General features: G+C 39.6%; 2 protein-coding genes across 3 annotated transcripts; both read left to right on the top strand.

Moving 5' to 3' along the window:
• Positions 1-2,566: 2,566 nt before the first annotated feature.
• On the top strand, positions 2,567-16,801 carry arhgef3l (Rho guanine nucleotide exchange factor (GEF) 3, like). 2 transcript variants are annotated; one of them, XM_036592046.1, is made up of 13 exons: positions 2,567-2,792; positions 3,089-3,146; positions 3,260-3,322; positions 4,893-4,934; positions 5,798-5,905; positions 6,149-6,313; positions 9,275-9,337; positions 9,425-9,521; positions 9,612-9,688; positions 12,593-12,850; positions 13,019-13,189; positions 13,578-13,770; positions 15,831-16,801. In XM_036592046.1, exons 1-13 carry the CDS (start codon positions 2,737-2,739, stop codon positions 16,073-16,075), a joined length of 1,596 nt encoding a protein of 531 aa, XP_036447939.1. In that variant the 5' UTR covers positions 2,567-2,736; the 3' UTR covers positions 16,076-16,801. The 2 variants fall into 2 exon arrangements, with proteins under 2 accessions (XP_036447939.1, XP_036447941.1); XM_036592048.1 differs by lacking the exon at positions 3,260-3,322.
• Positions 16,802-18,413: 1,612 nt separating this feature from the next.
• usp21 (ubiquitin specific peptidase 21) lies at positions 18,414-26,623 on the top strand. Its single transcript, XM_036591906.1, has 12 exons — positions 18,414-18,569; positions 19,759-19,812; positions 19,916-20,033; positions 20,991-21,105; positions 21,713-21,835; positions 21,922-21,986; positions 23,834-23,937; positions 24,018-24,104; positions 24,193-24,271; positions 24,882-24,989; positions 26,211-26,325; positions 26,522-26,623. The coding sequence occupies exons 1-12, from the start codon at positions 18,414-18,416 to the stop codon at positions 26,610-26,612; spliced, it is 1,215 nt and encodes a 404-aa protein (XP_036447799.1). The 3' UTR covers positions 26,613-26,623.
• Positions 26,624-27,845: the final 1,222 nt, after the last annotated feature.

The raw sequence follows: 27,845 nt of genomic DNA, 5'->3' as shown, positions 1-27,845 counted from the left end.
ATGTTGCTACAGTTTCAGGATTGTTTTGCATTTACTGAGGAGGAGTTGGGGCAGAGTCACCTAGTGCAGCACCATATCACAGGGAATGCTACACCTTTACAGCAGCCACACGGCTTTCCCCTGTGTCAACAGGAGGCTGCAGACCAGGCTTTGGAAAAGATGCAGCACACAGGCATCATAGAGCTGTCGGAGAACCACTGGGCATCACCAGTAGTCATGGTCCCAAAGAAGGGCAGGTGACCTAAATTGGACAGCCACTCAGTGGGTCCATACTGGATCTTGGAGATGTTAGTGGAAGTTGTGTGTAGAGTGCTGCTGCCTCCCTACGCGTGCAAAGTGGCATACTACTGTGACAGGCTGGCCTGGAGCTGCACAAGACCGCAAAAGACACAGCTGCTCTGGCAATATAGGCAGTGTCTCAATCCCCTGCGTCACAAGAGCAGCCATGTGCAATAACCTGTCCAGGCAGGGCAACTACTGGGGTCCGGAGTGCCCTTCGGATGCATGCTCTCAGCACCAATCACTACAGATAACTCCCCAGGTAAGGGGTCCCTCTATCTCAGCACGCCCCGGAATGAGGGAGCAGCCCCCAGTTCAGTGTGTGTGTGGAGAGAGGGGACATGAGCTGGGTGAAAGAATGCGTTATTAGAGAGAGAAAAGCTTTGCGTGTGTATGGCATGGCTGTGGCTGACAACAGCTGGAAAATAAAGCACTACGTCTTGTGCGAAAGCTGTGTCTCTTTTAATAGTGGTGAGTGCTACCACTATATGGACAAAAGTATTGGGACACCCCTCCTAATTATTGAGTTCAGGTGTTTCAGCCATACCCCTTGCTAGAGGATGTGGATCAAACTAAGCACATAGCCTAGCAGTCTCGATAGACAAACACTGGTAGTAGAATGATTTTGTACTGATGAGCTAAGTGACTTTAACCTCTGCCACAAGTCAGTTGGTGAAATTTCTGTCCTGCTAGATCTGCCCCTGTCAATTTAAGTGCTGTTATTGTGAAACGGAAGCAACAGGAGCAACAACAGCTCAGCCACGAAGCAGTAGACCAGACTCACAGAGTGGGGCCACCGAGTGCTGAAGCGCTCAGTGCCTATCCTCTGTTGAATCACTCACTAAAGAGTTCCAAATTGCCTCCAGAAGGAACATCAGCAAAAGAACTGCACATTAGGAGCTTCACGCAATGGGTTTCTATGGCCGAGCAGCTACACACAAATCTTAGACCAAACTGCACAACTGTGTCGGGGGGCAGGTGGTGTAAAGCACACCACAACTGGAGCGGTGGAAGCACATTCTGTGGAGTGACGAATCAAGCTTCTATATCTGCCAGTCTGAAGGACGAGTCTGGGTTTAGCGAATGCCAGGAGGACGTTACCTGCCTGACTGTGTTGTGCCAACTGTAAAGTTTGGTGGAGGAGGGATAATGCTATGGGGTTGTTTTTCAGGAGTTGGTCTAGAACCCTTAATTCCAGTGAAGTCTTAATGCTTCAGCAGACCAAGACATTATGGACAATTGTACGCTTCTAACTTTGTGAGAACAGTTTGGGGAAGAACATTTTCTGGACCAAAGCAAGGTTCCTAAAGGCATGGCTGGGTGAGTTTGGTGTGGAAGAACTTGACTGGACCTCACAGAGCCCCATCAAACACATCAAACACCTTTGGGACGAACTAGAGTGGAGATTGTAAGCCAGGTTCTCTCAACATCAGTGTCTGACCTCACAAATGCTCTTCTGGATGAATGGACAAGAATTCCCACAGACACACTCCAAAATCTTGTAGCTTCCCAGAAGAGTAAAAGCTATTATAGCTGCAAAGGAGGGACCAACTCCATATTAATGCCTATGGATTTAGAGTAGGATTCATAAAAGCCCCTGCAGGTGTAATGTGTAGGTGTCCCAAACCTTTTTATATATATTCTATTATCAGTTAGAGGTCCTTAAGGGCAATATAGGCTTTAATGTTAAGAATGTTGGCAGATGCAGGTCATTCTAATATGACCTTCCCCGATAAACAGCTATCATGGAAAACGTCCTGGAAAATGATTTCCTGAAAAGAGAGGGAACGCTGATTAAATATCTGACAGAAAATTTAATCCACTCCAAAGGTAAAAATGTGATCAAGCACCTTTTTTAAAAACTGTCTCCAGGCCTGATTCCTCATCTTGCCTGTTCAGGTCATAAACTGGACCTTTCTTCCTGTTGGTCTTCTTACAGCGATCCTCAAAGTTCACTGAAGACTGAATAATGATTACACAATCTTTGCAAAAGAACCATGTTGTATTCTGTCTTTGTTGGGGCTGTGATGTAACTTAAGAAGTAGCCCTTAAAACTCATGATAATCCACAGTTACGGCTAAGAAATTTTTAGAGATCGTGTCATTTCAGGAAAATGGGTCACTGGGCTTGACTTCCTGATCACTTAACATCTCATCATTTGTGAATGTGTTTTAAAGAGAAGGCTAAGGACCTGAGCGAGCTAAATAAGTTGTGTGCTAACAGGAAGCAAGAACTTTTTTTTCTCATACAGGATGTGGGTTTCAGACATGCAAGTGTAAGAGGAAGAGAGGAGGGGTAGGGAGTGAGGGTGCACATCAAAATTCTGCTGTCTTCTACTTTCCACGAAGAGGTGGGACAGGTGTTTCTGAGGGGGACCAGACGTGCAGATTTCTGAAATAGTCTTTTATCGTCTACTTCGGATTTGCCCGGGTGTTGATCTTTACAGATGAAGATGATATGAAAGAGACAAAGATGGAGCTCGAAGAGACAGAGGCTGATTCATCACCATCCTGGTAAGAGCCCGTCTATGTGCTCTTTTTTGTTCTTCTTCTTTTTGGACCTGGGTCCTTTGACCCTGTAGTAACAAGTTTGTTCATTCTACTCAGTCCTTTTAATTAAATTTGATCTGGAATTGATCAGAATTCGCAGCTGCTACCTTGATATAGTTTATTAGTTTGCTAATGGACATAATCTTTGTTGCTGTATCTTCAAGATCTTTTCTAAAAGAGGCATGATTGACAGTGACTTCTTCCATAATTTCCATGTGCTTGTTGACCTTCAATTTGTATCTCTTTCGGGGTTTGTTAAGGTCTCCAATATCGAGAGATAGGCTCCTTACATATGCAAACCTCTCGGACATTGCAGGGGTAAGTCTCTTTTCTCCACGCACGAAACTTTGAATAGCAAACGTTGAAGGGTAGGCCCAAAGTGTCTGCTCCTTTGAGGCAAATCACTCTGTTGTCTGTTGCTTTCTGAGCAGAAGAAAAGGAAACAGGACCCCAGCAGTGATGCTGAAATTTCAGCCCGAGCCTCAGACGACTATGTGAGTTTTTTTTAGTGTAGGATTTCAGTAAATCTGCTGAAATTGCTGGAGAGACTTGATCAGATTCACCTCTAACTTGTGAATGATGTTGCATTTTTAAACCAGAACATGCACTCTGGCGTAAGGGTCTCATGATTTCCAGTGTCCACTAATTACAAATCTCTGTTTGATGCCGTGTCACCCTCACTCTCTTCCTCTGTCAGTTAGTCGTGTTCTTCATCTTGCCCTCTCTTGCCTTGTGCTTTCTGCTGTCTCTGCTTTGTAACGGAAACTTGGCCACAGGTCTTGCTGCTTAGAGCAGGTGTGTGCGTGATTCGCAGCACATGCAGTGGTTTGTGTGTTCCACCTAATATACCGAATGCTCCCACCATCAAAGAGATTATTTACTTGAGAAAAGTGCGTCCTTAATCTGGAATAACAGAAGCAATGAATTAAGCCGCTCTCTCTCTCATTTGTGGGTAATAACTTGACATTTTACAACTCTGTTTCCTGTATCGTACCGGAAAGAGGCCTCTCCATGCATACAGCTATCTCTGACTCTTGCTTTGTCTCTTTCAGTTCTATGCTCTCTCACCACCTCTCTACCATTTTATATGCCACACCAACACCCATTGCTCTCTATCATGCTTATTTGCTGTAATCATATTAAGCAGAGCTTTCACACCGTTCCGCCTGACAGTAACATCAAGTGTTTTAAACGGCCCAATGTCAAGAAAAGCTGAATTTTCCTCTCTTTTGTTTCAAATAAGAGCATGTAAAAGCATGTAAAGTTTCAAAACACACCATTCACTCCCCAGTATATACAGTCCTTATCATGCTGTCGGACCAAAACTGCATATCTTCAACCATTTTTGTTGTTTTTCAGTTTTTGACCTAATTTGAAAAAACCTACTGTCCTCCATATTGTCCTCTATTTCAAGATGAATGGACCAAAAGAAACGGCACAAAATGGCTGGTTCTATTGACTTACATTAAAAGTAAAGTATGTTTTTTCCTTCTCCTGTAAAGTTACCAGATACGAGGTTTTGGTCCAACAACAGCGATTTATTGAAATTAAGCTGCAAAACAGCCTGATTTGAAGTTAGTGTTTTTGTGGCCACCCAATCCATCACATTTACCTACGTGCCTGTTGAGTCTACAGCAGTTTAGCTCTGCCCATTCATACTAAAGTTATAAAGAGTGTTTTAACCTGGACTATTTTTTAACTGAGGCCCAATGCTAAGCAGCCAATCAGAACAGAGATCACTTACATATATCAGTCTTAACAACAACAGCCTGTTTTATTCTAATGAATAAAGGAAGTTGGAAAAAGGTGATGTAAAAATAAATTGGTACAGAGGACCACACAGAGGTTGTAAGCAGACCTCAGACAGAGAATAATGTAGGACACGGGCCTTTTAAAACAGTGTTACTTTGAGTGCTATCTTTAAACAATCAACCGTGAAAGACTCATTGTTATTGTATTTGACTTCTCCATCAGCAGATTTACCCCTGATTATGCGTGAGTCCTTGCGTAATCTCCTCTAGTGTTTCCCAGTTCTGATGTAAATGCTTTGCCTTTGTCTTCCAGGATGAAGATGACTTTCCCATTGACCACCTGCAAGACTCTGAGGTACAGTGAGGCATAAGGCTCTAAATGATTTTGATCCGGTATCAAAAAAATGGACAAAATGAATGTTGAAAACTGGCATCGTTGAGACTTCCCTCCTCTGTCTCCTCTGAGGGTCTCTCGTCTGCCGTCTTGCGTAGACAGCTCCTTCAGCGATCAAAATAAGGCTTCTGGTCGCATGGTGTCTATTTTTGTATTGTTTATACCTCAGTTGCACTATTTCAAGTAGAACCACTCTGCACCGTGTATAACTGGAACCATAATTGTAGAATCAAGAATCATTGTAATGCATTAAATGTTAAAAACAGAACAGAATTATAAACTTAGAATCAAAAATTGTATTGGATCTGAAAATATGTGCATCGTTACACAGCTGGTGAGGCTATGATAGCCATGTAGTTCACATAGACACAGTGGCATAATTACTGTAGTGGGGGGAATATATATATTATTTGCTTATAGATACAGATACAGTTGTACACCCTTAAAATCACCAACACTACACAGACAGCGCTGACATCTATTTATCCCCCTCTTATACATACTTGTCTCATTCATGGTAACCATTTTCTGGTAACCATTTTCAATCAGATTCTTAATCTACGGCACCATATGTTTGTAATTTATGAATTAAAAATCTTAAATAGTAAGTCTAACATATAAACATTTAACATTTAGCAAACGACACTGTAATTTTTTACATTACTTGAAAGTAATCGGATTGGGGGGGTGGGGGGGTGTGCATTTTTTGTTCTTTTGTGCAGGGACCGATAAAATCCTAGCTACACCACTGGTTTGACAGGTTAGAAATGTGCGAAGAGTTATGGTGGTGACACATATTGTATGTTATTACTCATTTTGTTTAGGGACCTTGCAACAAAAGAGTCAAACCGGTGGACAGAAGTAGTGAAGTTACAGGCATCATAACACCAGTGAAGACCCCTGCACTGAAACGCTTGGGGCAGTCCATCCAGGTGAGCCACACAGATTTTTTTTTGCCTGCTTGCTATATGCTTCCTTTATAACATGATTTGTTACATACAGCTATACAGTTCAGTGTGTATGACATGTTATATAAGCATATAATCCTCAATTATGCACAATTATGTCATAACTGTAATATTCAAATAATTTTCATACACATTAGCAGTGATTGTTAGCAGTGTAAGTCACTCCTAATCACCATCTTCACCGTCTTTTTTATTTGACCTCTTCAGCGTTCCATCAGCTTCCGTACAGAAGCCCGCCCGTTGCCGCCAATGCCGATCCGAACACGTCAGAAGGCCTCCTCATTCCCCCGCCGCCGCAGCAGCCAGCTGTGGAGTGACACAGTGGACAGCCTGAGCCAGGATATGAGTGCCAGAGAGATTAAGAGACAGGAGGTACATCAGGGCCGCTTCTGTGGATTAGCACCACACAGCACGCACCCACGGCCAATACCTTTTCAGCAGGGCCTCCAGCTATAAATGCTACATTAGGGCCGTGAGACTAAAGGGGTAACGAGTTGTTTATCAAGAGCTCGCTCACTTTACGGCCTTTGTGTGTTATGAAACAGGAAGTGAGCTGGCTTAGAGGCCATGTTCTCTTTTTCGGATTTCATCAGACAACAGCCCCACCACAGCAGACACAGCACTTGGCACAACTTTCTGTGAACATTCACAGTTTTTAAGTGGCATTTTAAAGTGCTGGCTCAAAGCATAAACACTGCCTGCCAAAAGTTTGGGGACACCCTGCTTTCTCTTGAAATATTCAGAGAAATTTTGACTCTTACTTTTCAATTAAGTAAAACACATGCAAAGGGTTTTAGTAATATAGGTTTTAATAATGACATAAATAATGACAGTTTTCTTTTCTAAACTGCTATTAAAAGTGCAGATGATGGTTAAAAGTCAGCAGAAACAGGAAATAATAACGCATTTTCCTTCCATACCATGAGCTAAATTAGCGTTTTCACTCAGTGATAGGTGGGAAGTAAAATACAAAATTATTGGTTAATATTATTTTTTCTCTGCCAGCTGTTGCACAGCGACATGAGCAAAACTTGAGAAGTCGTTTTAGATGCTAGCAAAAGTCACTGCACTTCAGTCATACAATATGGGAAAAAGATTTTTGTTGTTTAAATGGTGTGATGAAGTTTGCTTAATATGACCAGGGACATAAACCAACGAGACTAAAAAACCATCAGTTTTGATTTCAGATTGACTTTGATAAGTTAAAGAATGTGAGTGCTGATTAGCGCTGACCACCACAAGTTGTATAAAAAGTGTATGGCATTATTGCTAAAGTAGCACTTTTGTTGGTTCCTTCGGTTTTTAAATGTTACATTATTGCAAACTGCCATTCTCATGTAATGAAAAAAAGAAAAGTTAGGTGTCCTCAAACTTTTGACAAGCTCTAAAGCAGCATGTTTTTACTGACCTCTATACAGTGTTTCTCAACTGCCGAGATACATTTCTTGAAATGATGCATCATTTTCCCAAAACTATAAACACAAAACCAGAACCACACCTTAATCATTTTCCCAGAACTATAAATACAAAACTAGAACTGCACACCATTATGGGTAAAACCTCACACTTCCATAGCAAAATCAAATACTTCAGTCGAACACATGTTATCTTCCATCTCAGTCATACCGTGGTACTACAAAAACCACACTACAGCAGAAACTTGTTAGTGCAGTGAACAAAGGGACGCTGCATTTCTCAGAACAAGCTATACAGTTTGATTGTGCTACTAAAAAAAGTATGACAGTTGCTTGTGTGAAGGTACAGTGAAATAACATTCACACATTTTATTCTATGACTGTACAGTATAGTGCACGTTCTGTTAAGTGATAAGCGAAAAGGAAGAGTAAAAAAAATAATTTGAGTAATAATAATAATAATTAAATAATTACAGTAGCTAACCATGTAAAATAAGGAATATGGTATAAAATGTGGTACAATCTCCTTCTTCCTCCTCCTCCTTAGCATACTTTGCCTGAGCGGGGTCAGGAATGGTTTTGTCTATAGCACATGCAGCCCCCACACAGCAGGGAAGAGCCCCCTGTTGTGCATTAACCACCCCAGAACACACTCCTCTACGGTGGTTTTACACCCATCATTCTACACTAATGTACTGTAGTCAGAAAATAAAATAAAAAATAAAATAGAACTTTTTTTATGTTTTGCTATTTTACTAGAAATTTTGCTTATTTGAAATTCTTCTGATTGTTTTGGGGTCATGGGATGGTTTTCAAGAAAGGACATAGCTGAGTAGCAAAAGAGCTAAAGAGCTGTAAGATATCAGTTATTATATAGGCCACAATTTAAAACTTTAAAACCAAAATAGGTTGTTATTTTCATTTAGTTATAGCCAGTAATGACAAAAACTGGAACTTGTATCCTTCTAATGTACTGTGATCGTTTGTTGATTTAGTCCTATCAACATATTTACCATTACTGGGATATTTTGCAAAAATATGTATAACAACATGCAGGTCAGACTTTAGAGACACAGTGGGCAGAGAAAAAAACACCATTGTAATACGCAACAAAATTGAATCTCTATGTTAAATATGTATGATATTTTTCCTGTTAATAATACATGTTTTTGGGTTTTAATGTGGACACATAAAGCATGAGATATGAATATGATAAGTATGATTGTGGGTATATTTTGTTTACACAGTTTTACATTTGGATTGCTATATGTAAGCTATGGCCCTGTGACGCTGGTCACCTCTCAGACCAAATTCGCACCCCTGATGCTTGATCTATATAATTGATTGGCGCATGAACAATTTTGCTCGGCAGTGTGGACATTTGGAGGTTTATGTAATAACTGACTTCAAGTTTTAATGATTTGATTATTGAGTTCTAGTGCTTTTGTAATAAGTCCATTCTGATGCTGACATTTGATCTTTTTCACATTAATGTGTAGCAATGCTGATACATACACAATTATAAAATATAGAAATAATACATTGACCTGGATCAGCACTATTTAGAAACATAACATTTATTTCTATAGGGCTACAAATGAAGCAGAATTAATAGAATTCAGGTCGGTCTGAAATATGAGTCAAATCTAATCATCTGTGCAGTGCTCTTAAATTCTTTTAGCAAATAACAAGATGGTTCCGATATCATCGTTTCTTCCTAGAAATTAGTCTTTCTTTTGGCTAAATTGGTTTGGGATATTTGGCTCAGAATCAGTTTTAGTGTTGGAGTAACTGAGTAAGACTGTAAGAGGTTTCTCAGTATAACTTTTTATGTGTGTGTTGTCTTTGTGTTTGTAATGCTGGTGCTGTACATTCCAGTCTCTGTGTACTGAGGTTCCTGATTTGTTTTGTCCTGCAGGTGATATATGAGTTGACTCAGGGAGAAAAGCAGCTGATAGAAGACCTCAATTTAGTCAAAAAGGTTTGTTGAATGCCTTAGTCACGTTTTGAAAATTGCATCTTACCCCTGTTCTAGTGAAAGGTGTTTTATGCTGCTCTGTGGTCTCAGGTTTACTATGAGCCCATGCTGAAACTGGACATCATGACCGAAAGTGAGCTGGGGCAGATATTTGGAACTCTAGACTCTTTGATTCCTCTCCACGAAGGTGAGTGTCAGCAGTTACGTCTAATAGCCACAGAAAGCCCATGAACTATGGTTTATTGGTGTTTGTCTGCTGGCTCGTGTCTGTGTGCAGATTTCTTGGCACGTCTGGAGGGGCTTCGAGGATCGGAGAAGACTGTGGGGGAGGTGGGGCCAACCCTGCTGGATTGGGTGAGTGTTACCAAGGAAACAAACGTGAAGACGTAGTACTTTCAGAAAGAAAGACCTTGAAAAGAAATGTGTTGGAAACCAAGTGTTTTTAGATTGTATGTTGCCACTGTCGTAAGAAGACCTTTTATCTTTGAAACTTGCAAAAAATGTCCATTCATCTTGAAATGTTCACACAGTGGGTGGTATTTCACGCACTGTGAAGGGCAGTTTTTCAAATCATTAAATAAAATAGCAAAAATAAAATAAACGTACATGGTTTTCTTATGACAGCAACCGTATATGACACTGAATATTTATTGTCACTGTCCAAAAAAAAGCATCTGCAAAATGATAAGTTTCCAGAAGAAGGCAAAAGTGTCTTAACCTTTAATGTAAGACACTGTAAGAAATTTTTGTTCCAAGAGAATTTGGAGAATTTATATTGGCCCATTCATCCTGAATACATTACACAATGTAAAGGACAGCTGCTATGTTCAAATACTGTAGAACAAACCTTTTTTAGAGATACTTTTTTTTTTTTGGACTGAAATGATATGATATTTACTGTACGCATGCAGGACTGTTCAAGAGTTTAGAATCACTTGCCACATTAACATTTTCTGTGTTTTTATATCCAGTAACATCTTATACATTGTATATTTAATATAATTGTATAACCTATTCGCCAAAATGTACTTAGATGTTTTGTTCACTTTTTCTAGAATTTAGTAAGCAAGAAATGATTAAATTATAAATAATATGCTGCAATTATCTATTGATCAAGTTTTCTGCCTTGAGATTTGATCTCCATTTTTCAAATATGACAAATTATGTTTATAATCTTATAATCTAGGGTCTTGTATAGCTCTGTCAATCATTCTAGACACATTTCGAATGACCACATTTTTATTTAAAGCTTTGTAGTGTCCTACTAAATACTTGAAAGCTGTGAAGTTGCAAAGAACTGACATGTTAGAATCATTTTACACACTTATCTGCAATTATACTGGTTTTACATTATTGAAAGCAATGAAACTTTTGAGTGGTAGAGTACATCTATTAGTCAGCTTCATGTAGTTATTGATATAAAAACAAGTTGCTAGCTAATCTGCGCAGTCATAGATAGACTTTCATGCACATCATGTTTGAGATCTACCTGCTGATTTTCATAATATCAGAATCTGTGGATGGTGAAAGTAATTTCAAAATCCTAATCTTGCCTTTTTTGCAGTAGTTTATGGTTGATTTTGGATTGTTGTCTTGTTGTAAAAGCCAGCCTCTTTTCAACTTCAGTTTCTTCACTGACTGTGGGACAGGATTCTGCTTCAAGGATTTGTTGATATTTAGTAGAATCATCTCCACAACATTTCCTTTTCCACTGCCTGCCACACAACCTCAAACAGCAACAGTTAACAAGGTGTTCTTTTCATCAAATGCTGCACCTTTTTTTCTCTGAACATGTGTGGTGAATGTAGCCACAGAATTCGTTTTTGGTTTAATCAGACTTCAGACCTTGATTTCAGAGTGCCTCTGGCTTATCTCAGTGTTGTGTTGCATATTTCAGATGTTGCCTTTTTGTAATTGGATCACAATTAAGTAGACCCTTCCATGTAGATGATGATTGTTTAACAACACTCCACAGTGGGCCAGTGTAAGCCAAATCTTCCTGCTCATCTTTGACAGTCATGTGGGGGTTCTGTATTGCATACCTGACCAGTCTATGAGCATTTTTTCAGATATTTGTTTTGGTCGTACAGATCTTATCTTGACTTAACAGGTCTGCTTAACGTACATTACTTAGGGTGCGTTTATACTTCCTTTGATCCTGACCAAAGCGTTAGTTAGTTTAATTTTGTTAGTGTTCACACCAACAAATTTAACATTGAACCAAAAGATGCAAACAAATGTCATTCGAGTGAAAGCTCACAACCGATCGGGCAGATTTTATGATGTACAATAACTGTGATAATGTACCCTAAACTGTGATAATGTCCCTCGGACTATATTTATGTTTTGTTTTATCTGTCTTGTCATATTAGAGCAATGAGCTACAAGACTTCCTGCGTTATTATGATTTTGCACGATGCCAGTAGGGTGAAAGCCCTGTAACAGCCTCGAGTGGCTTCCTGCTTTTACAAAACAGAGAAACCTTTCTGCCTTAATACATAATATAATTTATGCATGTGGTGAAATGTGAATATGGAGTATTTTATAATGACTCCAAACTTGACTCAGCCTCATTTTAAAGCCAAAACTATCTATTCTATAATTACCAATTCAGACCTTTGAAGAGATGATAAAACAAAAAGTGTCAAAACAGCAACAGAAACTCATCTTTTCCATGAACCAAAGATGTTCTGCAGAAAGGAGACAATGTTTCATTCTGTTTTTGGTCCATTTAGACACCTTCAGTCTGTATTGTGTTCATACTTCATACAAAGGCTTTGAAGCAAACCAAGACCAACCGTTCAGGGTCTCGGTCTGCTTATTTGGTGGGCACCAGGGTTTAGAGTGCAGCATTCTCACTTGATCTAAAGATCTGTATTAACAGAGCAATCACAGCAGGGGATGTTTTAATCGAACCACACTTGACATTTTAACACTGAAGACTGCAAACAGAAAGTATTTAGATATGTTTTATAGTTTTCTTTTTGTGTGGTAAGAGTCAATTACCTTTAGTTTCAGATCCTCAGTCAGCCGCTTAGATGAGCCCATGGCTGTTGCAACACTAAATGCAACACTTTACACTTTTTACGCTCTGGAATTGTCTATACCTGACTTGGATTTAGGCCTAATGGGTCAAATAACCATGCAAATAAAAAGACACTAATGGATTAGCTGAGAGGGTGCCCAGACTTTTGCACACATTACATTTTATTCATTCAGGTGTTGTGTTAATTTCTTTTTATGTGCATCCCTTCCCAGTTTCCCTGCTTGGAGGCCTACATTACCTACTGCTGTAATCAGGTGGGCGCTAAGGCTCTGCTGGACCAGAAGAAGCAGGTGCGCCGCGTGGAGGAATTCCTGCGCCTGTGCCAGGAGTCGTCCTTCAGCAGGAAGCTGGACCTGTGGAACTTCCTGGACTTGCCCCGAAGCCGCCTGGTGAAGTACCCTCTGCTGCTGAAGGAGATCCAGAAGACCACCCCGGCTGAGCACCCTGATGAGGACACGCTGCCACAGGCTGTGAGTTCCGCTCAGACCCCTCCCTCAGCAGCCAGATTAAAAATGGACAGGCTGCTCATTCTCATGATAGAGTGTCCATTAAGCCTCTTCATGTTCTGTATTGATCATCGGAGTAGATCAGATTTTGCACTCACTAAGTAAGTGCCCTCTGCTCTGCACTGTCTGCAGATGGAGCTGATCCAGAGTATTATTACTGAGGTAAACCAAAAGACGGGGGAGGCGGAGTGTCAGTTTTACAGGCGAGGTCTGAGCTACCCTGAGGAAGGCCAGAGAGTTCCTGAGATTCAGGCTTCGCGCTTCCTCTACTGCCATGGTGAACTCAAGAACACCAAAGGACAGGTCAGTGCACTCTAATACTGTTTGTTGCCCACTTATTTGTGTCAGATATTCATCATTTGTTACAGTTACAGTAGTGCAATAGCAATAGTTGTAGTGCTTAGGTGTTATTAAGAGTAAAATATTTATGTTGTCACTCAAATAATAACTTTCTGTCTGTTCAAAGTTTCTGTTGATTCATTACTCATGAAATGTGAAATGTTCCCACATTATATTACATTGTGGGAACATTTTATATGTAATGATGAATGGATCAATAGCAACTTTACTTATTGTGACAGCATCAGTTTTTCTCTGTTCTGCGTTGGCCCTACAGCACTTGTATAGCTTTGTTTGCAGGCGTTTTTTTTCCTTTGTGCTAATTGTACCAGTTTGTCTTTATCCCCTGCAGAAGCTACATGTGTTCTTGTTCGAGCTGGTGCTGGTGTTGACCCGACCGGTTGTGCAGGACAAGGACGGCATGGTCCAGTTCCAGGTTTACCGTCAACCCCTTCCTGCTGACCACCTCCTACTTGAAGACTTGCCTGATGGAGAGGCCAGTAGTTCTGGATCTTTCCGTGGCGCCTTCACTGGCAATGACAAAGGTATTAAAGACGCTTTTGCTCTGTTCTTTACTCTATGACTTGTTCACTGTATAGTGCTCTATTTCGTGAGGCTGTCGTTTTGTATTGGTGTCCGGAAACAGTGGTGATTAACTGGTGCGCCCTAAAAATCACACATTCCATCACAATAGATACTGTGCAAATACCCATCGTGCCATATGGGATAGAATGTGTCTACAATCGCAGAGCGATGAGCAAACCTCTGTAGCGTTAGACTGAGTTTTAACAAAATAGTTCATTTGAATTTTGTTCCCTGTAATAGTGCTTTATATAGTGTTCCTGATTTTTAAGTGTAAGGAGTAAAACTACTACTACTACAACTACTGCTACTACTACTACTACTAATAATAATAATAATAATAATTATTATTATTATTGTTATTATAATGATAAGCTTACAATCTCATGTAGCTCTATCAAAACAAGTTTACAAAGTGTTTTATGGTGCATAAAATAATACACAATAGAATAAAAAAAAAACAATAACATTGCAATAACCAATGTTATAAAAATGAAATGTTATAAAACAATAATGAAAGAATAAAAATAAACATAAAAAGAGAAATAGATCTCAAATGATCTAGAAGGGAATTCCAGAGCTTAGAACCTTAATAACTAAAAGCAGTCTCCTCCCTCTCTAGCCAGGTTTCAGGGAAGATTAGAATTTAATGATCAAGCTGGAGCATATCTATCAGTCTTATCGCTGACATAGGGACCAGCAAGGCCATGGAGACATTTGAAAACTAATAGGATTATTTTCAAATCAATTCTAAATGACACAAGTAACCAGTGAAGGACTTTATATGGTTATATTATATGGTCTCTCTTCTAGAACGTGTGAAAACTTAACTCTGCTCTCTGTACCCGCTGCAAATAGTAGAGCTCTTTGGTGAGCCAAAAAAGAGAGCATTAGTTGTAATTAATAGTAATTGAGAAGAGAAAAAGGAAGAAAGAAGATAGGTCAAAAGGAAGCCACAGACCTTAGACATATAACGCAAATGATAGTAAGCTGTTTTGCAGCCATTACTAATGTGATTCTTAAAGTTGAGATTGTTGTCAAAAATCACTCCTAAGTTTCTGACATTGCTGGTTTTTAATTAAACTGACGAATCCAAATATAAAGCAATTTATCTTTCCTCAGTGCTTCTCTTCCAAAGACAAGGACCTCAGTTTTGTCTTAGTCTAGTATAAAGAGGTTTTGTGGCATTAACTAGTTAATGTCATTTATACAATCAAGAAGAGAGTTGACAGATTGATGGGCATCAGGCGGTAAGGACAAATAAAGCTGTGTATTATCTGCATACTGCTTAAAACTAACATTGTAATTAGTATTTATTTCAGCAAGCGTTAACATGTATAGATTAAAAAGCAAGGGGCTTAATATTGGCCCCTGTGGGACCTCACAGGACAAAGCAAAGGCTTTCTAAGTCTGATTCAGAGAGCTCAACACACTTATAAAGCTGATTTAGTACAATTGAATGGTCAGCTGTGTCAAAAGCAACGCTAAGATCAAGTAGAACCAAGATAGAAAGACTAACTGAATCCAGAAAAACCCGCAGATCATTTAGTACTTTAAGAAGAGCTGTTCTGGTGCTCTGGTAGTTCCAAAAGCCAAACTAAAGCATTCATTTAGATTATTCACATTCAGATGACTGCCTTCTCCATGATTTTACCAAGAAATGGGAAGTTAGAAGTAGGTCTGTAGTTACTAAGCCTGGAGTAATTGAGATTACATGCTTCTACATTCTGGATTCTCTGCTAAAGTAAATATTGAACAGTGTTCAAGAGCTCATTGGAGAAAACTCCAAAAAAAAAGTGGGTAAAAAGAGGGTCTAGTTATTAAGGGCACATTTAGAACACGGCACTTCTCTCTTTTCATAGTGCAAGACAGAAAAAGGTCAATGAATAGCAAAAGCAAAAGCCTTGTACATTGTTCTATCCCTCAAGCAATGAACAAAAAAAAAACCCACAAAAAAAAAACAAAATGGATGAAAAAAAGCATCAATATTAATCTCTCTCTCATGCTCCATCTCTCCTCTCAGTGAAGAACGGCTTCCGTGTGAGCAGCAGAGGGCGCGCCAAGGCCCAATCGCACAGCCTGCAGGCCAACGACTCCTTCAACAAGCAGCAGTGGATTTCCTGTATACGCCAAGCCATCGTCCAATCACGTGACAGAAACGCTCAAGCAAGCCAGTCCAAAGCCTCAGCCCGGCTAAGCCCTGACCCTGCCCTCGATCACATCGCTGAACTGAGCCTGAATTCTGATGTGGAGATGCCAGACACATAGGCCACGTCTCAAACAGACACCATATAACTTTACAAGGACAAAGCAAGGTTTCCCATTCCATCCTGGGAGCTGATAACTTTAGCTTTTTTTTGTTTTGAAAGTGAAAAATATTTATATGAATGTTTATGATCTTTGATGTGCAGAACATCCTCTATTATGAATGTGTTAGGTGTGTGTTCTGAGCCTGAACCAGTGTCTGACTGCAGTTAATCAGAGCTGAAGACTGCAGTTGATCAGATCTAGTTCACTTTTACACGTGTGCTCCAATGCGTTGAGTGAGTGTGTTAGACCGGTAGGCCGAGGACTTGCACCTGTACTGTATGATCTTTGTACCTCGCCTGGTCAGTACTGATGAAAATGTGGACTTTGAATTGTGTATAAATGATATATTGTATGTGTTCATGCATGTCGTTTGTTTGACAACTGATGGTATATTTTAGCTGAATGTCATTGCTTTTGTATTTTACCCTCATATGAAGAAGATATGAAGATATAAAGTATTTTTATAATGTACGTTTTTTTGTTTCTGATGAACTGACAGTGTGCATGAGTTTAGACCTATGCAGTTCTGAGGCCAATATGAGAAAGTAGCTGAGAATGTGAGATATTTACTTACAGCTTTTGTCCAGCATACCCTGCTGTTTCCACTGTTATTGTGTAGCCTGTAGACATATAACTGAACTTCAAATGATTTATAAAAAAAATCACTGATACATAACTTGTGCATAACTTGTTTACTTATCAGTTTGTTTGTTAACAGTAAATATAAGTTGCAGCAGAAGTAGATATGGACCCGGCACTGCAAGTTATGGGGTCCAGCTCACAGGTTTAAGCTGTTCCAGCTATGGTGAGAAGACTTGGCTAAGTATAGACAGTCGTCCAGGGGAGAGGAAAGATTAGCGATGATTAAGGGTCACTCTCGGTACGGTGGCCAGGTGAGCAGCAGCCTGCAGTGAGAGTGGAGAACCTTGTCATAAATAGCGTACGCTTGTTCAGAAATTTTGTTCTACACAACTTTAAGCAGATGTTTTGAACGCCTGCTGGAACTCATGTGGAGCCTGACCGTCGGAGCCATGTCCATGTGAGTAAAGACTACATAACATGCACTGATAGCTAAGAGATAGGAACACATCTTTTCCCCCAAAACAGCTAATAAATTTAAAACATTTATTCACATAAATGAATTTATTTTACTTCACAAAATGGTTTGTTTTTATGAGCTTTCTTTGTGCCTTTTTAGCCATGTTGTTTCCTTAAATATTAGATTATTCACATTTAGATGAAATCAAGGTGACCTATTCCAACTATTGTAGTTTTACTTAAAGCCTTTAGTCCTCTAGAGCTATTGTCATTTTCCTACTCGTTTGATTTATCTCTAATTACATAATTACATAATGAATTGCATAGTTATTTTATGCAATGAGTTACAATACTGTGCAAAAGTCGGATCTGTCATTTATTTATTTTCCCATTAATATGGAAAAAAAGTACACAGAAAGTGAAAAAAACATGTTTCCAAAACTGGCATTAAAAATCATTGATATATGCAGAGAAAATGTGGCTCATGACAACCATGCAAGACCTGGTAGACCACCAAAACTGTCAGCATCAGATGAACAGCACTTAAAGCTTTCATCTTTGAGAAAATCAAGCTCCACTCTACTTCAGATCTGAATGATTCTGTCCATCCTTCCACTGTGAGAAGACAACTCAGCGTTATGGGTCTGAAAGGATGTGTAGCTGTTAAGAAGCCTTACTGGGAAAAGAAAATAGATTAAAAAAAGATTTGGACTAGAACACCAAAACTGGACATCGGAGATGTAAGTTTTTAATGAGTTTGGACTGGATTTATATTTGGGATTATCTGGATTGTGAGAAGAAGATGTAACCAACTTCTAAGCCTGAACTTTGGAGATGTAGAAAAAATATGCTTGGATTTCTTTGGAAAAACTGAAAGCAAGTCTCCTGAAAAGAATGGAAGCTGTAACGAAGGCAAAAAACTGGACAAACTAAACAGTGAAAATAACTGTACATTTACATTCAGTTGTTATTCTGTATCCTATGGACACAGCTAAAAATATGTAATTAGAATTAAAAGAAATGCAAATAAACTATTCATATCTGCCAGCGTGTTAACCATTTCCAAAGCTCTCCTTGAGGAAGCATTATTAACAGTTACTTATGTCTATTCTGGCTAATCAGTTCTTTATGAAATGAAATCGCTCATCTTCTGTCCTCTGATATTCTTTCACAGGTAATTCAGGCTGGTGCTACATTGCCTTTCACACACATCTCTGTGCACTCTGCCTGGCGTGAGTTCACTCTGTACTAGAGCCAAATGCCGAGAACAGCCTCCAACCACATGGATAACTCCTGTCGGGCCTTGTGCCGAACTCTGCTGAGCCAAAATGGCCTCCAGCCTGAAGGCACAGACATCTCTCAGTCGGTCCTCTACACATCCCTCATGGGTCTGCTGCTGGTGGCCGACAGGGAGGTGAGCCGTGCTGCTTCAGTAGCAGTAGCTGTAGAACGCCTCAGACAGACAAGAACGCTTCACCAAGGAACTGAAGTTATGTCTTTAAAATGGCCTCCACATGTAGAGACACCCACAGGAGTTCCACAGCCCTCCCTCCTCCTGCCAGATAAACGCCTTTGGTCTTGACCTCTGTGATGTCTAAGAATGTGTCTTCCCTGCCTGAGATAATGGGATCAGAGATCTATAAATGGAGTCATCCTAGACAGGGTGCAGTCCCTGGGGAGCAAAGCCAGGGAGGATATTTTGAGGAGATTTATATTTAAAACTACCTTTAAAACTATGTTGTGGCTCACTACATTGATTTGTATTGTTTATAGCTGGAATCAAGGGTGTAATTAGGATTAATACAAGTAACAACAACAACCACAATCATAATAATAATAATAATAATAATAATACAAAAATGATCTTTAATTAATACAAAAGGTGATGATCCTATGGGTCCAAGTGCAAAAAATAATCTGAAATATATATATCGCTGCTGTCAGGACAGTCCAACATTAATTTGAAATAAATATTTCTCCATTTACTTCCATTTAAATTTAAGAACATTTTTCCTTTTCTTGTAAAGAGGTTTTGTTCTGACAACAGTGACATATGTATCTCTAGCTCTCTCTCTCTCTATATATATATATATGTACACACACACACACACACACACACACACACAGAAATACATGTGTACATGACCACCCAAGTATATTTTGTCCCATTTTAACAATATCCAGTTTCTTCCAGAGATGACATATTTTGTATTTTGATGAATACACCTTTCCCCCTCACTTTTCCATGAGGTGCTACATACCTAAAAACGAAAAACATGCCTTATTTAAATACTTGAAGTAAACAAATGCTATGATGAGTTTGGATATCCATATTTTCAAATAGCCACCCCTCATGCAGCTCCCCCCAGGTTTGTTTCAGACATGTGGAAAACAATAAGTATTTGTGTCATTGTTATAAAATTGCATAAGTAGCAATATAGAAGGTCCTGTGAGGGCTTTGGGTGGCCTGGTCATCACAGGAGCAGCACTACAGGCCCCTGTGCATTTTCTCTACACCTACACTGGTGGTAGTTACACCACTGGTTGGGATGTTGACCATTTTGCTAAGCTCAGTGTGTAATTGTGAAATATTCATCTCACAGAAAGAGCTACCATTGGGCAGTGGGCAAGTTGGACTGCGTAACGTGGGGAACACAGTATGTTACAATACAAAATTCAGTTTTGTACATATTTTTATTTCTTTCCTTTTTCTGTTATGAAATTCTCTCTCTCCCTGTGCACACGTGTCTTGACTTGCAGTGTTTCCTGAACGCCATTGTGCAGTGTCTCTCACACACTCGGGGTCTTAGAGATTACTGCCTGACTAAATCCTACCTCCAGGACATGTGCTCCAGCCAAGAGCCAGAGCTGATGAATGGTGAGCCCACATCTACAGTAATTCACGCTCTCCACTCCACTTTCATATGTTCAGCAGTGCTTACCTTGTTATGAACTGCATCACTTAATGTGCTGCAGAACTTGATTTAGTTGTGTGGAATAAATTACCTAACTGTTCATAGCTTATCATGGTGAGGTCTAACCTGTAACGTGCTCTTTGTACTCTGTGGCAGAGATGTGAAACTGGGTCCCTTTTGGGCCAGAGTTTAGATTCCTCATTAGACATATCTAATTTAACTCATCAGCCATTTAGCAAGGCCTATGAGAGTTCAATTCAAACTAAGCTGCAGTCATACGAGAAATTTGCAATGAAAATATATCTTCTATTTTGGTGCAGCTAACAAGCTAGGTAAATCGCTAACTATAAGCAGCAAACACAAAACTGTACACATATCAGATAAATTTGCTGCAGTGTAGTGCTACACGCTGATCTGCAGTTTAGTGTAGAGTAGAGATAACCAGATAACTGGTGTGGTTGGTGACAGTCAGGTGATTTGTGCACAGCAGCGGTTAGCCAATGAGCTAACATTGCAGTGAGCAAGCTGGCTAACATGTCTAAAACTGCAAAAGATAATAATATAGTCTCTTGACTACAAGAAGTCTTTTTTATGTGTTTACTTACAGCCAGTGAGGAAAAACATTTAAATTAGCAATTCCTCCATTTTGGTTAGTCTGTGCTACTATATTGAGGTCAACACAGCCAAAGAAGTAGCACAAAATTTCACCCCAGAAGTCTGTGACACAAAACTGCTCATGGTGGCAAATTCCATTGAAATGAATGAACTTTCGATCACGAAATTTCTCTGGCAAGCACTAATATGACTGGGCCTTTAGGAGAGGGGAAACACTAATGTCCGCAGAGCTGTGATCTGCAAGGAGCTCAGTCTTACACCTCTGCACTCCATTACAGAACATCTTTATCTCTTCACTTTTGCAGAATTCACTAAAGTGTTAGAAGGTCTGTGGGATGTAAATGGAGGAGACACCACAGTGAATCCTGGGAGGTTCTATCGTGTCTTTAAAGAGGCAGTGCCTTACTTCAGTGGTTACAGGTGTGCAGTATAATAATTCATATTCACATGGCATACCCTTGCTGTTATGACATTACTACATTTATATGAACCATCCAAAGTTACAGTTGTCACCAGTGGTAACAAAACCACGTGTTGGTATTTGATATTACTTATGACTCACTTGTAGCTCATTGACCCTTTTAATCTGTACCACATTTGTGTTTGTAAGCAGAAGAGGAGATATTTTATAATTATTTGAAATTGGTGAAATTTTTTTTTATATTTTTTTTTAAACAAAGTTTTGTGGACAAAAACAATCTTTTTTGCCACTGAAACAAACAAAAAATCAAAAGTGCAGATTGGAACCTGTCGATACTGAATCTAAATTGAATGTAAATGGAATTCATTACATAGTTGGGTATGCAGACCACATATAAATAGTTATGTAATATGAGTATAATGTATAGGTAAAGGATAGTAATATGGAAGGGTAATGACTTTGGGCATAGCTGCAAACTTTGAAATATAATATCCTAAATTCATTGGTGTAGTTTATATATTTTTTATGTACATCACTCTTAGCAGTGCATTGGTGCAACATGTAGGTAAAAAATCTCTCCCTCGCTCTCTCTCTCACTCCTCACAGTCAGCAGGATGCTCAGGAATTCTTGCGTTTCCTTTTGGACCAGCTGCATACAGAAATTAACCGGCGGCCTGCTCAGCGTCACTCCATCTCTCCCACTCCTGAGCCCACCTACACCCGGTTCAGGTACACTGAGAAAATCTCATTTGAATAGAATTGAGTCATTCAGCTTCGTAGCGTCATTCACACCCTCAACCACTTATTCCAACCAGGATTTCAGAGGAGGCCTCCGCAATGTGGAAGAGACATCTTGACAGGGATGACAGCATAATTGTAGGTAAGCAGTGGTTGTCAGACTGTCAGCTTTTACTATGTTCTCTTGTTTTTTTAGGTGAACCGACAGAAGAAACTGGACTTGATTTGTCAGTGGCGAACTGTGACTATTAGAGCTGGACCTTCTTTTCAGTCCATAAACATCAAAACAGTCAAAAATAAAGAGGAATAAAGGACTTTTACAGTAATGCTAATTTCTGCAAGCCTCCAAGTGGATTTCCAATACAATGTTAACTATGATAACTAACGCTGGTGCATATGAACAATTCTAGATCTTAAAGTGCCATTTTTCAATATTTAACAACATCCTGTTTAAACTGCTTGTTTTTACAGTCAATGGTATATATAGGGATGATAAAAAACTTCAGCACTATTTCGACAGGTTTAGTTTTACATATGAAGGCAGAGAAATGTCAATTTTACCAGCATTTCTCAGTGATTTTAGTCCAGTTCGAATTCACCATGACAGCTGTTCTTACAGGCTGTGCACTTCCACATCAGTAAAGATTCCAGTGCCTTGTTCCTTTAATAAAACTAAAGACAGGTATAACCCCAGGTTATGTTAAACCAGTGTGAGATGGCATGTTGGTAAAATTGCTATCATATTCCATGGAAAAGGAGTTTCTAAGGCATGAAGGCACTTAAAGAAGCTTTCACTTGTGTTCTCTGGCTAAGATCAAGCCAATATATGCTGTCGTCCTCAAGTATACAATTCAGAACATAAAAATATGTAAGAATTACAGAAACAGTTTTATTTTATGCAGTGATGTTGACTGTTAGCTGTGAATTCCCAGGCTAATGACAATGCTAATGACCACATGTTCACTTAAGCAAGACAAATTGGTAGAGTAAGCAAAATATTGACTATATTAATCTTTTTCCCCAGTTTTCACCTCACTTTAGATGTATCCAATTCTACCCACTAGTTAGGACTCCCCCAGTCAAATGATACCACCAGCGCTAGGAGGGTGAGGCTTCCTCTGAGACCTGTGAAGTGCCACCGAATCTTTTCAAACTGCCACTAATGCAACATCATTGGACAGCTCAAAGGAAAGTGCTAACTGCCAGTTCTGTTATGTCAGCTAACAGACGTCTGAGCTGGCTAGCATCATGCTGGGTGATGTGGGGAAATGCGCAGGCCATCTTATCCACCCAAAGACAGTGAGGCCAATTGTGCTCTGTTGGACTCCCGGCTACAGATGGCTGTAGCATCACCAGGGAGTGAACTTGTTTTGACATGTTTTTTTAGTCTTTTCAGTGCATAAAATTAAGTAGCCACTCTTATCTCTGCCATTTATACCACCTTATTTTGTGTAATTTGGACATAAACATTGCGAATGTGGCAAACTGGCATTAATCCACCACCATATAGAAAACTAATGCCCATCTGAACAGTACTATTCTCAGTAAATTGATCCCTCTAATTGTAAACCAAAACATGTTTGGATGATTCCACTTCCACTTCTTTATTATATTGATAGTCAATCTAACACGTAAGGCCTTCTGTCCAGCTCCTGAAGGTCTAACCAATAAGAGAGCTAGTTTGGCTGTAACTGCCGATTTGCCACAAGAAAGAAAAATCCAGAAATGGTTAGGCCTTTTCTGAAGGCCTAGAAGGCCCTAAGGTTTCCCTCTGGGATTTATAGCAAAAAAAGTAAGACTGAGCACCGGGGTGAAATAAGAGTTTCCTTGAATAGTCCTGAGAGCTTGCAGCTACTGAGTGTCAGATGAATGTTTTCAGTTCATTTACACTTACAACCAAGTGTCTGGAGTCAGCAGAATCTTTCTATTCCCCACACTCTGCCTTGCAGTTTAGCAGTGCCTTTCTCGTTCTTTTCTCACCCATCATAGATCTGTTCTCAGGGCAGCTGCGCAGCTCCCTGCACTGTTCCGTCTGCTCCCACTACTCCAACACCTTCGATGTCTTCTGTGATCTGTCGCTGCCGATCCCGAAGGTAAAGAAGCTTCATCTTTTAGGCCCAGGCTGAAACATGCACATACCTGCTCTCATCTTTCTTTATCTCTGCTGTTTCAGAGGAGTGACTCCAGGGTAACTGTCACACTGAGAGAGTGTTTAGATCTGTTCTCGCAAGAAGAGAAACTGGAACAGGAGAATTCGCCTGTACGTACAGTGCTCTGTCTGCAAGTTCATCTGTATTCATCTGAAATGCTGTATATGTATGGTCACTTAGTGTTTTGTGTGCTTTTAGATGTGTGAAAGGTGTAATCGTCGCACAGAGAGCACGAAAAGGCTGACCATCCAGAGGTTCCCTAAAATCCTGGTCATACGTATCCTTCACATGTCCATGTGGTGGTGAAGATCACTAAACCTTAAAGGGCCTATGAACCTTAAAAGGTCAATTTTTCCTGTATTGTATTTGTTTTCCCTGGAGTCCATTTTTTTTCTGAAGTCCACCAAAAACAGTGGTAATTCATTTTTATATGAATATTTCCAGTCTGTCTTTATCCTTTAGAAAAAATTGGGTTGTTTTTGTTAATGTAAATGTAAGACAGGTATATATAAATGAGATCTGGTCTCACAGACTGTTCTGTATTGTGCCTCATTCAAAAAGCAGTCCTGGCTATAACACTCCTTATCACTTCAGTGTGAATGGGCTAGCTAAACTGCTAAATAGTCTAATACAATGGTACACAACTCCGGTCCTGGGGGCCAGTGTCCAGCAGAGTTGAGTGATTTACCTGCTCAAAAACACCTGATTTAACTCATCTGCTAATTTCCAGGTTTAGTGGGTCCGCTTGAGTAGGGGAGCCACCAAACTCTGCTGGACACTGGCCCTCTAAGACCAGACTTGTGCACCCCTGGTCTAATATATGTAAATATTAAAAAAGTGAATTCAATATGGCTAAACATTCTTGTTAACTTAACTAACTGCCTCAGACTTAAACCGGTTTACCATGACAAGGTTCTCATTCTGCAAAAGCACAGTACCAGTGTTGTTCCCTCTCAGTGATCTGGATTTAGGACCTTTCGGACCGGTTGATTGTGGTGGGTAGGGCCTAATGAATAGGCCTAAGTATGAAAGACACAAATAAAACTTACATTTTCTTTAAGCAATAACAGTAAAAAACAAATCAAATGGATGCATTTTTCCCCTTACCCTAAATGTACTCACATATATATGAAAACTCTTTTCCTCTGGCAGTTGAATCAGATGACATGTCTCTTTTGAAGACTTCTGAATATGTGTAACCAGGGAGGCATGAAAACAGGATGCAAGTGTGAATTTCTTCAGGTTTAAGGCAGCAAGCATAGCAGAGATTTCCTGACAAAAGAACAAGAAACAAAACCAAGACATCAGAGAAAACGAGTAGACTAGAAACTGAAAAACAGAAAACAAACCAAGAAACTAAACTGGAAGGACAGCAAAGTCAAATAACTTATTCAGGAAATACATAAAACAATGACACACAATGCACAGCAGGGACAAGGCAGATCAGAGGGGCTGAAATATACTGAACAGAACCAGACACAGCTGGGAGTAATAAAGAGAGGGTGGGGCTACAGACAAGCGACAGGTAAGGCAGATAACAAGGAGACAAGAACCAAATTTTGGTGCTAATAATATCATACAGATGTCAATTAAAAAGGACATAGCTAAAAGTCAAAGCAGCCATCTTGAAGCCTGTGTTTTGTCTGTACTTTTTGTCCATTTATGTTAGTCTTGTAGCTTCAGAGCAAACTAAAGAAGGAAACTTCAGACATCAAACAGGTCTTTTGTGGTCAGGAAATTTGTGTAAATTTGTTTTTTTGACTAACTTTCTCTTTACTCTTCTTAATGAAGACGAACTTTAACTCATATGAACCCTACAATTTTTTCTTGGTTATTTACCTTAAGACAGGGGTGCCCAATCCTGGTCCTGGAGAGTTTAGGTCCATCACACCAGGGCTCTAATACTCAGATGCCCCTGAATGCCTGGTGTTTGATTAGGGCTGGTAGAACTCCAGGACCAGGATCAGGCACCCCTGGCTTAATACATTATTCAGCAACTACTTTGAATCACTTGGTAACTGCTATGAATCACTTGGCTGTGAAACTAATATGTGAGTTGATAGTAGGAAACTGAAGTGTGGGCCTGTAGGCTTTAAGGCATTAAAAATCAGACAGCTAAAGTTTTTCCCTGACTATAATTTTTTCCACAGCTTTTTTAACAGTAACTGAGTCATTTTTAAATGTGAATGTGAACAGAGGTGTATAAATGTGTGTAGGTCCAGTGCTGTATGATCTATATGCTCTGTGTAACCACGCGGGCACAGTGAACATGGGACACTACACAGCTGCCTGTCGGGAGGAGGAGGGTTGGTGCTGCTATAATGATTCCTGGTGAGTGTGGCACTCTTTTTACACTTGCTGTGTGATGTGATTTTGCTATTAGATGGTATTTTTCACAGCTATGACATTGTAACTTTTGGGTACTACTTTGTAAAGGCACGCTCAGTGATGTGCCGAATTTAAAACATGCCTTTTTATGACAGATCTATAAAAACAAAACTGATGCTGTGCTCGCCTTCTCTTGCAGTGTCACCCAAATATCTGAAGACCAGCTTCAGTCCAGTCAGGCCTATGTTCTCTTCTACCAACTAAAAAACAGCACAACCACCAGGAAATGAGTCCATCACAGCAGACAGCACTGGTGAAGACTTTGGGGCTAGTAGTTCATGTGGCACATTCCAGCAAGAGCTTTTCTGCAAGAACCAGAGAGAAGTGAACTGTGGACCGAGTCAAGCTTCCTGAACAATACAAACAGAAACAAAGCATCTGATTCAACTTCTAGAACAAAAGTTATATATTTCAACTCAATCACCTCAAATATCAGTATAATGTTAATTATACTTATTAATTAATGAACTTTTTTAAAAGTTTGGTTAAAAATGTATATTTTCTACTAGACCACTGTCATTGCTTTTCTACCAAAAGTCAGTTTCTGCATTTTAGACCAGCAGTGACTCTTACTTGTTGTTGTTGTCATAATATACGTCTATTTTGGTGTTTATTTATATTTTTTATCAGTTAGTTGACAGTGTGGAAGCACACACAGTGTAATACAGACAGTGTTTTTGTTTTTCAATATAGTTGTTTGTATGAAACGCATTAAAAATAAATCCTTTGTTTATACATACATACATACATACATCATCTAAACCGATTATCCTTCTGGGTCGCGGTGGGGTGCTGGAGCCTATCCCAGCTGTCATTGGGCGGAAGGCAGGATACACCCTGGACAGGTCGCCAGTCCATCACAGGGCATCCTTTGTTTATGTTTTACATTTTGTTTATTTACATACATCTGACTTGTATTACAGAAACATCCTAACTCTGAAATCAGCTTCAGTTAGGACGGAATTTAGGACTGTAGCTATTATGAAAATTCGTCAGATAAAATATTACAGTGATGGTGGTGAATGATGAGGAGACAGAGCTGAAAGTGTGGCTGTTTATTAGGAGGAATAGCATTAGTGCTGCTGAGTGTTCCAACAGTTTGTCCTACCCATCGTGTTGCCCTACTGAGCCCGCACATATCATTACTATAGTGGAGTAACTTAACGTTTCAAACATTTTATTGTTTTTACTTTTAATTCAGTACAGAATCCGCTTAATATTATTACTTACTTCATGATGAGGTGATTTAAGCAATTAAATATCATAATTATTCTTTTAATGCTTTCTGTTTTCTGATAAGGAGATTTAAGCTAACACCTGACAAATTATCCTAACTTACCTATGCACTTCAGTGCTGGTAGCATTTTCTGACAGGGTAATATTGGCCATCAAAATATCTTACGTACAGTTCTATGTAGAGTGCTACCTAAGAATATGTGGTATGATTTTAAGATTTTAAGGCA

Source organism: Colossoma macropomum, unplaced genomic scaffold (assembly GCF_904425465.1).
Source record: "Colossoma macropomum unplaced genomic scaffold, Colossoma_macropomum, whole genome shotgun sequence".
Taxonomy (NCBI): Eukaryota; Metazoa; Chordata; class Actinopteri; order Characiformes; family Serrasalmidae; genus Colossoma; species Colossoma macropomum.
Note: the sequence above shows the minus strand (reverse complement) of the source record. Positions and strands in the feature narration are given on the sequence as shown.

Coding starts and splice junctions, on each gene's coding strand:
- arhgef3l (XM_036592046.1), top strand. CDS start 2,737: ATGAAAGAGACAAAGATGGAGCTCGAAGAGACAGAGGCTGATTCATCA. Junction 5,906..6,148: donor GCTTGGGGCAGTCCATCCAG/GTGAGCCACACA, acceptor TGACCTCTTCAG/CGTTCCATCAGCTTCCGTAC. Junction 12,851..13,018: donor AGGACACGCTGCCACAGGCT/GTGAGTTCCGCT, acceptor CACTGTCTGCAG/ATGGAGCTGATCCAGAGTAT.
- usp21 (XM_036591906.1), top strand. CDS start 18,414: ATGCCGAGAACAGCCTCCAACCACATGGATAACTCCTGTCGGGCCTTG. Junction 19,813..19,915: donor TGCGTAACGTGGGGAACACA/GTATGTTACAAT, acceptor CTTGACTTGCAG/TGTTTCCTGAACGCCATTGT. Junction 24,105..24,192: donor TGGAACAGGAGAATTCGCCT/GTACGTACAGTG, acceptor GTGTGCTTTTAG/ATGTGTGAAAGGTGTAATCG.